Below are 16,491 nucleotides of genomic sequence, written 5' to 3' on the forward strand. Positions count from 1 at the left end.
AGGAACCAAGGCTGTTGGGAAGAAAGACAAGTTCTAGATAAGAAGCCGGAAATGTCCAAGAGAGTGTTTATCATCTTGTTGGACCAGAAAGCACTCTTAGTCTATTTTGTGTTGCTATAACAAAATACTTCAGACTGGGAAATTTATTTACAAAAAAAAAAAAAAAGGTTTTCTTTAGCTCCTAGTTTCATATGCTACAAGTCCAAGATCAAGTGGCCCTATCTGGACAGGGCCTGGTGCTGTGTCATGACACAGTAGAAAGCATCACATGGTGAGAACACGTACAAAAGGATGTGAGAGAGCACGCCAAGGAACCCAAATCACTTTAGAGCAACACACTCGTGGTTAATAACCTCGTCCTGAAGGACCACTTCCAGTCCCAGGAAAACTAACCCAGTCTCTCGAGAAAAACACCGATGGGCCTTCAGGAAGGTGGACCCCTCATGGCCCCAGACACCTCTATAGGCCCCACCACCTCCAGCCTGTTAGGAATTAAGGCTCAGCACGAGTTCTGGCTGGGACAAAACCACACTCTAATTACAGCACAAAGAATAACACCGATGATATGTCATGAGCTTTGTAATGTTTTGAACAACCAATTAAAAAAAAAAAGTCACTCTAATTGGCAGAGGCCACACTCCGCATTTCAAAAAGGACAGGAATCACCTGAAGCAGTGAAGATATTTTTTGAAACTCCTGGCTTTTGATGTTGAGTGTACAATTCTTCCCATTTTCTGTGTTGGAAAAAATTCATAATGAAACGTGAGAAGCAGGAAGCTTGAGTTTAAAATATTTAAAAGGCAGAGAAGGAATGAAAAATGAAAAAAAAAAAGCTAAAATAAAACAAAAAATAATTCCCCGCCATCAGTGCTGATGTCCATGGCGCCAACTCCTCATGCCAACGGCAACTAAAGGGCAAAGGCAAGCATCTCCTGCCCCTTTTATGAAATCATTGTCTTAGTGACTGAATAGCCCCCGCCAGGGAGGCAAAGTTCTTTAAAGATGGGCTCAAGCCGACAGCTGTACAGGACGCATTAGGTCAGGAAGATCACCATTTGCAAAGTGCATAGAGAAAAAGTGGTTTCAGGCGACGATCACAACACCTAGAAGCACCAGATGGGAATCTACGGGGATGAACCCAACGCGAGCTGCCCTGCCAACTCCCCAACAGACCCTCAGAACAAGAGCAAGACCTTCCACGACCGTGAGGGGGAAACATCCAGCACCTCCTGCTCAGCAGTCAGCCTAAAAATAAGTAAATAAAACCCAAGGTCAATCAGACCTTCACTAACGTCAGAGCGCTGAGCTGAATGGCGTCTTAAGGAAATGGACAGATGCCCCAAGCATGACATCCCTCTTACACACAGGCCCAATTTCTTCAAGCAGTGACAGGAGAAGGGAAGGACAGGGAGAGGTGAAAAGAACAGAGTCCATCTTGACTAAAAGGGACTGGAACACCATCGCCGTGAAGTCAGATGAGAGCCGTCCCGACCTACGAGGGTTCCCCAGAGCCAGCAGGAAGCCTGGGAATAGGCTCCAGGGACACTGAGGATCGTGGTACCTGGCACGGCATGCTGAAGGACAGCCAGGCTTTCCGAGATGCTCACTTGGATGTGGAGGACTGAAGTATCATCACTTTTGAGGTTTGTTTTAAATACTTTGGGGATGGGGAGGCATAGAGGAAGAGGAGGCAGGATGGGCGTACCTTGATCCAGGTGCTCCCGTGAGACGAGTCTGTAGGGCGTCTACACCAGCCCCACCCCAGTGGGCTGCAATCAAGAATCTTTACAATGAAGAAATGACAAACCCCTTCTTAGCAAAATAAAGAAAAAGGCATAATTTTGGATAAGTATCTCCCACCCATTAAAAAAAATAGGTTATGGCTTGAATATGAGCTGTCCTCAGTACGGTTCCTGTGTTAATGCAGGAAAGTTCCCAAGTGAAATGATGAGACTTGGGGGCTGTGACCTAATCAGTCCATCCTAGCTTGAATGGACTGGGTGGTACTGTGGGCTAGTGGCACGTGACGGAGGAGGTGGGTCACTGGGGACGTGCCCTGGAAGGGCTTCTCTGCAGCCCCTTTCTGCTTTTTGGCCCGTGTCCCGAGTAGCACCATCACCAAGAACCACCTACAACTGCAAGGGATGAACCTTGCAGTCTCCTTTGTTGAACACAGAAGGTGAGCCACCTGTAAGATACTGGAGAAAGGCTTCACTCCAGGTTTAAAGTTTCGATGTTTGTTTGTTTTTTATTCTTCTAAAGATGGGTTTCACTCTGTCACTCACCACGCCCTTCCACCATGATGTTCTGCCTCACCTTGGGCCCCGAGCCATGGATTTGGCCAATCATGGACTGAAGCTCTAAAACCATGTGCCAAAATATATTCTTCCTCTTCCAAATTGTTCTTGTCAAATGTTCCGGTTACAGCCCTGACAAGCCGATGAGCACAGAGTGTAAATTCATAGGTAAAAGCTAGACGAGAACACAGGACAGAGAATTTCATACTCCCTGAACTTCCTTATGATTACAGGCAGAGAGCCCCAAATCCTGCAAAATCTGAAACTTCGAGTACCAACAGGTGGAAGAGTGCCACAGGTGGAAGAGTTCCATACCATGAAACTATATCGTGCACAAAATTATTAAAAGTATTGTATAAAATTACCTTCAGGCTATGTATAGAAGGTAATGCATAGCCTGAAGGTCTCATATCCAAAATAATTCATCATGTGTATCAAATATTCCAAAATCCAAAGAAGTCCGAAATCTGAAGCACTTCTGAGTCCAAGCCTTTTGGATAAGAGATTCTCAAGCTGAAATTTTTAAAGCAGGATCACTCCTGGCCTCAGACAATTTGGACACATTAGGTTCCAGCCTCTGTCCCAGAAGCTAGAGAAACAGCTGCCCTGGAGAGAGCCTTCTGGGACATCACAGAATGCAAGCAGGACTGGAGGAGGAGGACACACCCCACACTAGACTAGCAAAACAGCTAAGGAGAAGGAGCCTTAGTATGTCTGCTCTTCTGCTGTCCAGGGTTGATCACTAAGAACCATCTACAACGAAAGGGCTTAACCTAGACATCTCAGGAAGCCAGGCAACCTCTAAGATACGGGAGAAAAGTTTCACTCCAGGTTTAAAGCTTTGTTGTTGTTGTTGTTGGAGTTTTATTCTTCTAAAGATGGGTTTCACTATGTTGTCCAGTCTGGTCTGGAATCCTGGGCTCAAGAGATCCTTACTTCAGCCTCTCAGGTTGCTGGGACTCCGGGCATGTGCCAGAATCCAAAGATATTTTTTTTTAACATCACTTCTGACCTCGAAATGTACTAAAGGTTAGACTCAGCATCCATCTGCTTTTTAAAAAAATATCTTTCTTTATTTTTATTTGGTGCTGAGGATCAAACCCTGTGCGTCACAAGTGCAAGGCGGGCACTCTACCACTGAGCTACAGCCCCAGCCCCCACCACCTGCTTTTTAGATAACTATAAGTGACATCCTTCGTGGAAGGAAGAGACCTTCAGTGAATGTCATTATTTGTGCATAGGCAACATGACTTTCTATCACGAGCCTGGTGATAGCAACTCCATGATATGCAAGCGGGTACCCCACAGTCATTTTGGAAAGTGAACCCCTTAAGGGACTCTCTGGCCAGTGTTGCCCTAAGAGGACACTGAGCAACTGAAAACAATGTGATAACCCGTGCAGCCTGACCTGAGTGTGGACCCAGAAAGTTCCAACTGTCCTTTTGCGGGGCTGCACAGATGTTCCTTGAAGCACCCAGTATGTTGTGGGCTTGGAAAAAAAAATCTAGTTGGCATGTCGATCCTTTGCCACCCTGGCACGGAATTCAGGAAGATGCTAATCTGATCCACCCTGGAACATTTCCTCCTCAATAAAACTCTCTCTCCAAAGACAAAGCAAACAGTGATGCAGAATACAAGAAACCAAAACACGAGCCATCGTCAAGGGCACGGATAAGAGACTGTGTCAGAACACTCTGAAAGCACACTTTCAGCCTGCGGCTGAGCTGCCCGAGCAGCACCCTGTTGTGTGATGTGGCCTACAAATGGCCAAGCTCCTACACCCGGCTCCTCCCTCTCCAAAGACTGACAGTTATACCTCCTGCCATGCTCAGGAGGGGCAGAAATGCAGAAAGCGGGAGAGAGGAGGTTTTTTATTTTTGTAAACTGGACAGCATAATTCCTAGGATTCTCCATTTTTAAGGACATACACAATGTTTTGATTAACAAAATTATCTCAGCTTCCTTTTGTGATCTTTAAAATTTCAAAAGGATATTATTTTTTCACTTCCCAAACTTGAACTATTAGGTAAGCTTTCTTCAAACTACAGTTGCCTCTCAGTATCTGTAAAGGATTGGTTTCAAAACCCTTCAGAGACACCAGAATCCAAGGATGTTCAAACCCCTTATATAAAACGGCATACAGTACTGACCTATAACCCGGCACATCCTCCTGTGCACTTTAAGTCATCTCTACATTACTCATAATACCTAACACGATGTAAATGATATGTAAATAGCCGTTATACTGTATCATTCAGGGAATAATGAGAACAAGCGTGTTCGTGTTCAGTACAGAAGCAATTTTTTTTCTGAACATTTTTGATCCACAGTTGAATCTGCAGATGCTGAACCCACAGATACCCAGGCTGAGTACACACACGGCATCTCCCAAGATGCAGACATGCCCCTGAGCACCAGGGGTGCATCTCCCATCCTCTGTTTGAACACCCTGCACTCCGGCCCAAGGAAGTCCATCTCCTGACCCTCCCACTACAATACAGCTTCTTCCTTTTTTCCTTTCTTCCTGCTCTTTCTTGTTTCACCCGAGTCCACGGGACAGATCTTGCTAGCAATGGGAAAACTTTGCACTTAGATAGACGGCTAAAACAAACACACACTTTGAAGTTCCGAAGTCCAAACTCGGGTCAGTAAAGACATGAGTGTTATTATCTCTACAAAAGGTCTGGTGAGCTTCTCAGAGCCTCTGCTCCTGCAGCCATGTTTACCAGGGAGGACACCCTCCCTGGCTGTGCCTCGAAGTCCTCTTTGGGGAACCAGAAATGACAGTCCACCTAAGCCTTAAATCTACAGTAAAAGAAATCAAATAAGCAAATCAATTCTTGGAATGATTCTAGGCAGATAACTCAAAGTCCTACAGTTCTTGCCAGTGTTTTCTCCTGCTTCCTGGAAACCAGGCAAAGGCAACAATGTGAAGAATAAAGTGTGTGTTTCAACAACACAGCAACAGCACCGAGAACCAGCTACCAGAAGGAACCCGAAGGAACGTGCCAGCGCTGCAGCTCACATGGGAACTTACGAGAAGAGCTAAGGTGCAGCCTGGCATGCTCTGGACTTCTCAAAACAGAAAAGGGGGGGCCTGGGATTGTGGCTCAGCAGTAGAGCGCTCGCCTAGCACGGGAGGGACCCGAGTTCGATTCTCAGCACACATAAAAATAAAGGCATTGTGTTGTGTCCATCTACACACACACACAAAAAGATTCATTTTCTCTCTTTCTCTCTCTCAGAAAAAAAAACAAAACAACAACAACAAAAAAAAACAGAACAGGACCACGACTAACCAAGACCACCAGGCACAGAGAACCAGCGGCAAAGCCCCTCGTTCTTCCAGGGCCCCAGAGAACCTGTCGCAGCTTAGGGTCAAATTCAGTGGGGCTCAGGGTCCTCTCCTCACTCCTGTTCCTCTCCACCTACTCCCCTCCCCCCCAATCTGAGTGGAGATCAGCTCCTGGTATTCAGCCCTCCTGGTCCACATACTATGTCCTTATTGCTACTCAGGGGCCAACCATCATCTATGATTCTAAAAAGAAAGCAGACATACAGTGGAATGTCATCCAGCCCTAACAAGGAAGGACATCCTGATACACAACACCATGGGTGAGCCCTGAAGGCCCTGTGCCAGGTGAGCCAAGCCAATCATAAGATAATGTGGTGTGAGTCCTCCAGATGAAGTTCCTCGGCAAATTCAGAGACAGGAAGTGGAATGGCAGCTTCCAGGGGAGAGGGGAACAGACAGTAGTTGTTCAATGGGTGCAGAGATTCAGTTTAGGAACTTGAGAAGTGTTCTGGAGATGCCTGTGTGTCATTGTGAAAGTACTTAATGCAACTAACGTGCGCACCTAGAAACGGTTAGGAGAGTACATTTTGTTATATATATTTTATAAAAAAAAGTTTTGCTTAAAGCAAGTTCCCTGAGTGCTCAATAATCATGAGTAGGCTTGTGCCCTCCCCTGGAATATCCCTGCCCTGGCTTATCAGAAAGGGCCCAAGAAGTCTTATCTGTAATTACAGATGCTCCTCAACTTACAATGGGGCTGCATCCCAATAAACTCATCATAAGTTGAGATTACTGTAAATAAAGTACATTTACTACCTAGGCCACTAAACACCACAGCTTAGCCTAAGCTCCCTTCCACATGTTCAGAACACGTCCACCACCCTGCATTTGTATAACCATCTTATTCAAAGACCATTTCTCAAAAACTGTTCAACAGCTCCTGTAATTTACTGAATACTGTATCAAAGTGAAAAGCAGAATGTATAGCTATGATTTTACACCACTGGGAAGTCAAAAAATCCTTCAGTCAGGCCATCTGGACACATCCCCTTCTCTCCCCTTACAAGTCTTCACCATGGGGCCTCGGTCACCTTCTTTCCATTCTCCCCTGCCATCTACACACCCATGCTTCACTGGGCACTGACTACATGCCTGATGCTGTTCTGGGCACGGGAGGGTCAGCAGCCAGTGAGACGCTCCGAACTTCTATTTCCGTGAGGGAGACAGGAAAGAAATCAGTAAACAATAGTGACTTGAGCACCAAGAGGGTGTCGGGAATGGATGTCTGAGCTCTAACCTGAGGGACTGGGCATGCTCCCCTGTCTACAAGCCCTGAGCCACTCTGCCACTCATCACAACATATCTTTGTCCCTAAAGCGAGGCCTCTTCAAAGGCCTTGGGATTCTTTGGTTCCTGCTAAATTAAAACAGTAATAACAACTTGTCCCTCCTTCCAACCTGTTATCCACAGACCTTTTACCAAATGACACAGTTCACCCATGAAATAGTCTAACTCCATCTTCTACCTCTGTTTAAAAAAAAAAAGAAAAAGAAAAAACTTTACTCATAAGGGTTTCCCTGTGCTTCCCTGTCCTGCCACACAGGAGCCTGGTGAAGACAGGGATACTCCCCAGGCTGCTCTTCCTGCTCCTATCCTGTGCTGCTGGTTCCACCCAGGCCCCTCCTACAGTTTTTGTTTGTACTTTAGCTGACCCAATTCCTGGGCAGGGATCCTTTCTCAATGGTCAACACACAATGAAATATTAACCATGGCAAGTCAATAACCCGCAAGACGCCCAAGTAATGCCTGCAGATGCTCCAGACCAAAATATAACCCCCAACTCTCATCCTTAGCCCAAGAAGAGTTCCCTGAAAAGAACAATTCATTCCTCAGGACCTTCAGTGGGAAAGGTGAGGGCAGAAGGCGAGGCGGTGGCAAACCTGGCCTGTGTCAGACTTAAGACAAAAATCCAGCCCAGGGCAAACTGCTCTGCAAGAAGCAGAGCCCGGCTCAAAAGAAAGAGGGTCCAGGAACTAAACTGCCCAGAACTGCTGTCCTGCTGGGGCGTGGGCAACCAGGGAGCTGGAGCAAACATTCCGGTAGGCAACCTGCCAGTCTACATATGTCCCCTTTGGCAATATGTACACAACGCTTACAGGCTGACACTCCCCATTATGTGCTCTGCCTTCAAGGGTCCTGTCCCCTGGTTGTCCCAGCCTGCTTCCCACCTGGACTTGTCCTTTCATGGCCCTGTAAAGCTGGATGGAGGAGACAGCCAAATCTCCAACACTACACAGGTGTCTGGTGCTCAGCAGGCACAAGACATTTCAAATGAATGGTCTTCAGGGATGGCAAGTGTCCTGGAACTTTGAAGTGAACAGATGTTTGATTGTTTTTAAAGTACTGAAAAATCAGAACCAATTAAGTATCTAATAACGGACCAGACGAGTAAATTGAGCTACAGCCACAGGCTTGAATCCTAGGCAGCCATTCAGAATGACACTGCATGTCTATAGTTTCGAAGGGGTGGGTTTAAGAATAGAGCAAAGATGGAGCTAGCTCCCTACTCTGCCAACTCCCCCAGAGCCAGCCTAGCAAGGAGACAAAAATTCAAATACTTGTATCAAAAGCTCCAAATCCAGAGCAAGATCCACTCTCCACTCTTCATCCTAGGTTAGAGCAGACCTGGGAGAAACACAAGGAGAGGATCCCACCTCTTTGGCACACCCCATGCCTAGACCAGCAGCAGACCAGTCCTCTTTGCTCTGCCCTCAAGTTAAAATGCCCCACCACACTACTGCCTCTATAATGTCTGTCATAACAATGCCCAAGAGGAGGAGAAACAGCACAGCAACCACACACACACAATCAACAGGAAGAGACAAGAAACAGAGGAGGACAAAGGTTCTGGAGATGGAGATACAACCTAGAATGAAATGAACACTCCAAGAAAAAGAACTTCTCACAAATGCTCTGTGCTCCAAAGCAATAAACTAAGAACATTAATTCAGCAAACAGGAACCCACAGATGAAATGAGGAAATAAAAAATGGAAAAGGAGATTAAAGGCATAGAGCAATGAACTGAGGATCAAACAACCTGACAAAACTAGTCACTAAGTTAATATTGAGGTACAGAAAACACTGCTGAAAACTGTACTGACAACTCAATAAAGTTATGCATGGAATGCACAGTACAGATGAAAAGCACAGATAAAGAAAAACAAAAAATGAAATGCCAACAAAACTATCCAACATAAAATGTCTCTAAAGTGGAGAATCCAACAAACAGAATGCAAAATATAATACCCATGCAGAATGACAAAGACATTCCCCATAAGAAAATGATTAAAGAAGTCCATCTGCAGGATGCAAGAGCACAGTGACAGAAAATGTTGACACATGCATGTGGCAGTATCAGATTCTAATAAAGTTACTAAAGATCAATGACAAAGGCAGAGTTGTATGCACTGAAAGCAAATCACCATGAGAAGGAGGGACTCAGGGGAGGGCATCAGACCAGACTGATAATTCTCATGTCGCTGCCTCACATACCGGAAGACCCTGGAGCAATAGCCAGTCAGCTCTAGCATGCAGCCCATGACTATCATACCCAGCCAAGCTATCACTCAAGTCCAAAAGCAAGGAGCAGATATTTACGCATGTGAAAACATTCAGAGTACAGGACACTTATGAGCCCACTAGGAAGGGAAAAAATCAGGAATGCAGTCCATTGAGAGATGAACCAAAATAAAAGATTCTGGATTGAGAGCCATACCCAAGTAGAAGCATTAAGTCAGTGTAAATGCAGAGCTGAGACAGACAATAAGAGAAATCACAGTTACCAGACAGAATGAGAATTAAAATGTAAAGTTAATAATTTTTTAAGATGAGAGGTTGGGGAAGCAGAGGGAGTAAGAATGCTGTACCCTGGCTGGACACTGTGGGGCACGCCTGTAATCCCAGAGGCTTGGGAGGCTGAGGCAGGAGGATTGTGAGTTCAAAACCAGCCTCAGCAAAGGTGAAGTACTAAGCAACTCAGTGAGACCCTGTCTCTAAATCCAAAATAGAGCTGGGGATGTGGCTCAGTGGCCCAGGGCCCCTCAGTTCAATCCCTGGTACCCAAAAAAAAGAATGCAGCACCCTGGTCCTGTAGGATGGGTTGTCAATGAACATAGACTGAAGCACTGTTTCTCAAATACCATGAGTCTAACCTTACAATGCTTTCAAAAATCTCTTCTCTTAACCTTACTGGAAACTTTTAAGAAAATAATCTTTCTTGCATTAAACATTTATTTGAAGTTTAATCTTTTTTTGGTCTTACTTCCATTTCTTTCTTTTTATGGAAATCAACTACACCTCATACTTTTGTTATAAAATAGAACTGGTAGGCAAGTTACATTACCTAACAGCACTTCTACCTATCTTGGTACCTATTGTTGAGATTACTTTGGATGGTTAGGATTGTGGCAATGGATATTTTCTTTTATGGGGGCGTACCAAGGATTGAGCCACTGAGCCACCATCCCAGCCCTATTTTGTATTTTATTTAGAGACAGGGTTGCACTGAGTTGCTCAGTGCCTCGCTTTTGTTGAGGCTGGCTTTGAACTTGCCATCCTCCTGCAGAGCCTTGCAAACTGCTGGGATTATAGGCTTGCACCACCATGCCTGGCTGGATATTTTCTTCTTCGTACTTTTCAATGTTGGTTTCTTTAAATTGAGCATACATGATTTTTTCATCACTTTATATAAAAACAGAATGATCTGTCTTCATTTAAAACAGGGAGGTACTGGGAAATGTAATTGACCAAATTATATTATGTGACCGTATGAATACGTCATGATGAGTCCCATTATGTTCAATTATAATGGAACAGAGTGAAAAAAATAAGCTTAGAAAAGAAACACTGAGATGTGAACAGTGGTTAGGACCAGGATAGTGGAGGTGAATGAGAAATTTCTGCTTGCACATTCTGTATTTATATAAAAGGGAAATTTTGCCAGTACACAGGAGGTGATGTTGGAAGTTTATGGTAGCTAATAAAGTGTTAAAAAAATCCAAAAAACTAAAACCTTTTCTGACTCTATACATGGTGTAAACAGAAGATTACCACTGCATAAAGGGTTACAGATAATTATTTTTCCTATTTTTTTAATCTCTAGAAAGCTGATCACTTAGTACATGTGTAGGAAGACCTGGTTTGGGGTTTATGTATAACAGAAGGGGCCTCCTGGGCTGTAACAATTCCAGGAACGTGAACCATTACAGAACTAGCACCCAGGAGGAACAGGACCGGCAGGAGGAGGAGGAGGGGACTTCTAAACTTCCTCAGCAACTGGCAGCCCAGTGACTATTCAGTCTCTTGGTGTAAACATGGAACATGGGGTGGAGACTGCCCAAGTCAGATGCAACCCTCGGACTTTGCCCCCAGGTCACTACCACACATGCACACACCGGGGAACTCATCTGTTAAGTTAGAAACAAGACTACCAAGGAAATGCGCATTTCATACCCGACACTGTGTGAGTGCTCTGAATCCACCACTCTGAAGCCTGGCATGGCTGCACTCACAGAGTTAAGTGCTTTCAATGGTTAAAGAGACAGACACGTGGAGGAGGAGAGCACAGGGAGCTCCTGAAAGCCAGGTGAGGCTGGGGGGGGGGGGTTACCTTCAGGCTCACCCACATGCAGATGCTCAGCATGCTCGGACCTTAGGGTTTGGAACATTCCAACGGAACGAGACTCACCAGTGGCTATGGCCCAGTAAACGTCTGATCCATTCAGTAACTCACCACATGCTATGGGAGAATACACCTGTGACCCGGGAACTTGAAGCAGAATTCGAAACGGAGCAACCCGTGCATTGGAATCCAGCACTGCGTCCAGAGCACCCACCAGGCGACCTTCAAGGGAAAAGAGAAGACAATATATCTGTGAGCTTGGGGCCTGGCCAGCCTAGCAGCCAGTCCTGCTGCCACTCCTGACGTGTGCGAGGCAGCATGGTCACTCACCCGAAGCTCTCACATACCCCACAAGGGTGTGAGCTCCAGAGGGCCTAGTGCTCCTGCTTCCTTGCACCCATTTCCCCCTGAATCTGGTATTCGAGTCAAACAGCCTGATTTGAACCCCAGCTCCATCACTTTCAAGCTGTGTGGCCTTAGGCAAGTCACCTGACTTCCCTGGGCACTGGTTTCCTCTCATTTGTAAGAAAAAGGAATCCCAATATACCTCTAAAGGTAAATATGAAAACTAAGTTATCATTAGAAGTACTTAGACAATTGCTGGCCCATAAGAAGTACCAAGTAAGAGTGGCCCATTATTATCACCATCAGGATCTACATCCCATGTGAAAGACTAATTCCTACCCACTCCAGAAAGGTACCGTGAGAAATGCAAAAACACATCCAAGTCCCTCGCAGATCATAAGGCACAGGTGGCAGGTGAAGGACTGGCACTCTGCCGTGATGAATAGCATCCTGAATGAATGGCAGGCGACAAGTGCACTTGCTCCTCCCTAGAGAAGGTTCAGCCCTTCCCCTTACCTCACTCATGCTCCCTAACTAGCAGGCCCTGAGAAGGGCTTTAAGTTGCCTGCAGAGTGTTTATTTTTGTTGAACAATCTCCAATGTTCAGAAAAGTTGAATCATTAAGGAATAAGTCACTGACTTACACCCCCACCATCCCCAGAGTGTGTGGTGTACGTTTCACACAAACAGGGACATCCTCCTACACAACAGTGCAGCCGACCAATTCAGAAAATGAAGCTGGCATACTCCTACCCTCTGAGCCTCAGATCCCTCATGTGTTTCCAAGTGTCCACACACATACGCCAGGACTCATGGTGGGGTTATGTCCTGATAAACCCATCATAAGGCAAACGCACTGCAACTTGGAAACACATGGGATACACCCTGCTCCCAGCTTGGCAGCAGGGCACACACACTGTCACTTGCCTAGCCTCTCGATCGAAGGCTGGCTGGGACCTGCAACTGCCTCACATCAGAGAGGACCAGGCCACATCCCTAGGAAAAGATCCAAGTTCAAAACTGCGTGTTTGGTTTCTACTGAACACAGGTCACTTTCGCACCATTGTAGAATCAAAGAACCCAAGTCCAGCCATCCAAACTTGAGAACGGCCTGGCCTGGGATTCTGCCACAGTGGACCCGTTCAGAATCCCACACTGCATTTAGCGATCACATCTCTCAGGAGACATCTTTGACTTTCATGACCTTGAAGGTTTCAAAGACTCCTGGCCAGTTTTTCGGGCAGCAAAACGGCTTTGGCTTGGCTGATGCTTCATCATGATTAGACTCAGGTTTAAGTCTTGGCGGGATCATAGAAGTGATGCTGGTTTTCGTCACTTCCTCTCAGGTGGAAACAGTTTCAACTTGCTCCATTCCTGAGGAGGCTCACATGATTTCTTGATTAAGTTAGCGATTGCTAGGCCTCTGCACCATGAAGTTATTTATTTTCCCCTTGGAATCAACAAATCTCCTACAGAAAAACCATAAAATCATGTAGATTTCCTATTCCTCAAAGTTTCGATTTATTGATTTTATTGGTATGGCCCCATTTTTCCTTCTTTTATTCAGTGGGTTATAATGCATTACTGTTATGACTTGGAGGCTCTGATTGTCCAAGGCTTGGCAGGTAGGAAGCCCTTCACGCTGCTCTCTGTGTCCTTTGGACACATCCTCAGGGGTTTTCATATTTTCTGGCACAAGAAAATATTCCAACGTCATCTTGTACTTTCCCTGCTCTAGCCCTGAAATCAGACATTTTTCCAAGGAATTCTATTTCCTTTTATGAGGACTTTTATACAAAAGCCAATATATGCCTGTAATCCCAGTGACTCAGGAAGAGGGGCAGGAGGATCACGAGTTCAAAACCAGCCTCAGCAACTTAGCGAGACCCTGTCTCAAAATAAAAAAAAATTAAAAGGGCTGGGGATGTGGCTCAGTGGTAAAGCAGCCCAGGGTTCAATCCCTGGTACAAAATAAAAATAAAAAGCCTATATCTGGAGACTCATTGCTAAAAGGTCATGCCCAGGACCTCTCAATGGAGACAGGTGTACACATGTACATATGTACTCATATATTTACACACAGGCAAACACATCTTTGAAACAATGGCATCTATGTGTGTGTGTGTGTGTGTGCGCGCGCACACACACATATACTCTACATATAGAAAAGCTGAGTTCATACCAATGCCTCCAGCTGCCATCCACTACCCGTGTTCACTGTTTCTTTCCCTGTTTGCAACTCTCTTCAACAGAGAAGCCCTGTCTCCATGACCCTCAATATATTTACTTCCCTGATCGACCTTTCTGCAGCTGCAACACCCACCCAGGAGAGCCCTCCTCGCCCTGTGCTCCCAGCGCCCAGATGCCCAGCACCTACTCCCCCCTTCACCTGCCCTTCTAATGACTTCCCCAGCAGAAGGAAGGAAGGCCATGTGGGTTTTATAGCAGCTATTCCTTTGGCCAGGCCCCTGTCCCCTTCCTGATTGTCCCCTTCCTGATATGGAGTGTCAGATGACCAAGGGGGCAGGCAGGCTGTCTGCTGAACAGAGGAGCTGACACATGATGCAGAAGCCACGGGCAGCTTGGGGGGCTCAGTGCCAAGATCACCGGGCTGGGGCAAGGGGGCTTAAAGCTCTGTTTTCAAGAGACTGATGAAATGACACGTTTGTCTAGCAAAGGTAAAGGCATAGTGATGGAGATGCTGATGGAGATCAGAAAGGAGCCCATCACGTGGCACTTTTAAGACATCTGCGTTAGAATCCAAGCAGAATTTGCAAGAAGCAGCCTGGGGGACTCTAGGTGACTCCAAAAGAGGGGGGCAGGGAGTTTGTGCAGCAACTCCACAGACACACAGAGGGGTGGGGACTTTCAACTGCATAGTGGTGATTTCTCTCAGGTGCTTTTGAAAAGGTGGGGGGGTAGGTCTGTGTCAACCCAGCCCCTGAGACTGGTGGGCAGGTGGGCAGGGCACCAATGGAAAAGCCACAGGGGGACTTCCAGCTTCAGCTCCAACATGCACAGAGCTTGGAAACCATCCCTCCCATGAATACGAGCAGAGGCCAATCAGACTGGAAACTGGAGACTTTTCTCAAACTCATCAGACAACTGAGGTCACAGGTCAAACCAACCCCAAATCTAGAGACATAGGGGAATTCCGAGAGCACAGCTAGGACCTGATTCCCTAAGGCTGAAGCCATGAACGGTAGGACACTCAGTACTGACTGGGACAAACTTTGGGGGGCTGAGTGTGGACGAGAGTGAGAGAAACTCGTGGTGCTGTGGTCTTAGGGCACCCTCAAACCAGCACAGGGGTTCCCACCAGAACCCACCAGTTCCCACTGTAGGATCCCAGGAGACCCCTGCAGCTCTCTGGAGAAGGGAAGGGCAACACCTCAGGGCCTCCGCAGCTGGGGAAAGGTCCCTCTCTGGCTCCTGTTCTCCTCTGACTTTCATGTTCCCAAGGGGCTGGGAGGAAGTGGCTAGGAAGGGACTCGGGTCCACTGCTGACTGAGATTTACTGACATGATTCTAGAATCCCTCCCCTGCCCCACAGCAAAAGCTCCAGTATAAATGACAGTGGACGACAGCTCAAAGAGCAGCAAAACTCGGACCATCCGAGAAGCTCTTCATCCCCAAGACTAAAGGGGAGACCCAACCAGGGACACTTGGGGACTGTGAAACCTCTGTACCCACAACTACAGCAGCAACCTGGGAACAGCCCAGAGCAGCAAACCCACACTGAAGACTACTTCCTCAGTTCTTATTACTCAATGTATCCGAATTTTAACCAAAAAAATTATACAAAACATGCCAATAGGCAGGAAAAAACACTTTATTAAAAGATAAAGCAGCTGGGCATGGTGGCACATGCCTGTAATCCCAGCAGCTCAGGAGTCTGAGGCAGGAGGATTATGAGTTCAAAGTCTGCCTCAGCAACTTCGTGAGACCCTAAGCAACTCAGTGAGACCCTGCCTCTAAAGAAAGTATAAAAAAGGCTGGGATGTGGCTCAGTGCTTAAGTGTCCCTGGGTGCAGTCCCTGGTACAAAAAAAAAAAAAAGATAAAGCATATATCAGAATAAGATGCAAATGTGACCGATCATGGTACTCTGAGAGAATTTTTAAAATAATTGTGATTAATAGGCTCTAAAGAAAAGGTAAACAGTATGGAAGAATAGGTAATGTGAGCAGAGAGATGGAAACTAATAAATATGAAAAAAGAAAATAAATAGAAATAAACAAAAATGAAGATTGCCCTTGATGGGCTCATCAGTAGCCTGGACAGTCAAGGAGAGAATCAGTGAACCTGAAGATAGATCAACAGAAACTTCCACTGAAAAGCCAAGAGATACCATACAGAGAAGTACAGGATATGTGACATCTGTGGATAATTCCAAAAGATATAAGTGCTCAAAATTAGAAAACCAGGAGAAGAGGAAAGCAATCATTTGGATAAGTAATGGCCAAGAATTTGCCAAAATTAATGACACATTCTAGAACACAGATCCAAGAAGAACAGAGAACACCAAGCAGATAAATGTGAAAAAAATAAATAAAAATCTACACTGAGGTGTATCATATGTAAATTTAAGAAAGCAAAAAGAAAATCTTGAAAGAAGCTGGGGTATGAAGCAGACAGCCTAGGAGAACAAGAAAATTACAGCAGACTTCTCCAAGCATGCACTTAAGTGAATTGAAACAGTGTTGAAGGAAAAGAACCACCAACCAGTAAATCTATATCCAGTGAGAATTTTCATTTTTTTTCTTTTCTGGATACTGGGTATTGAAACCAGGGGTTCTCTACCACTGAGCCACACCCACAGTTCTTTTTATTGTTTATTTTGAGACAGGGATTCAATAAATTGCAGAGGCTGG

At 45.7% G+C, this 16,491-nt stretch overlaps 1 protein-coding gene across 3 annotated transcripts in view; it reads right to left on the reverse strand.

The window, feature by feature from the left end:
• The window catches only part of Tbc1d8 (TBC1 domain family member 8), a 111,046-nt gene that overhangs the window by 47,140 nt on the left and 47,415 nt on the right, over positions 1–16,491 (reverse strand). For 2 of the 3 annotated variants that reach the window (XM_077792151.1, XM_077792149.1), the window contains exon 2: positions 11,340–11,495. In XM_077792151.1, the coding sequence (XP_077648277.1) occupies positions 11,340–11,495 (156 nt within the window). The remainder of the gene's footprint in view (positions 1–11,339; positions 11,496–16,491) is intronic. The other variant, XM_077792150.1, reaches the window with a different exon arrangement.

This window comes from Urocitellus parryii, chromosome 12 (assembly GCF_045843805.1).
Source record: "Urocitellus parryii isolate mUroPar1 chromosome 12, mUroPar1.hap1, whole genome shotgun sequence".
Taxonomy (NCBI): Eukaryota; Metazoa; Chordata; class Mammalia; order Rodentia; family Sciuridae; genus Urocitellus; species Urocitellus parryii.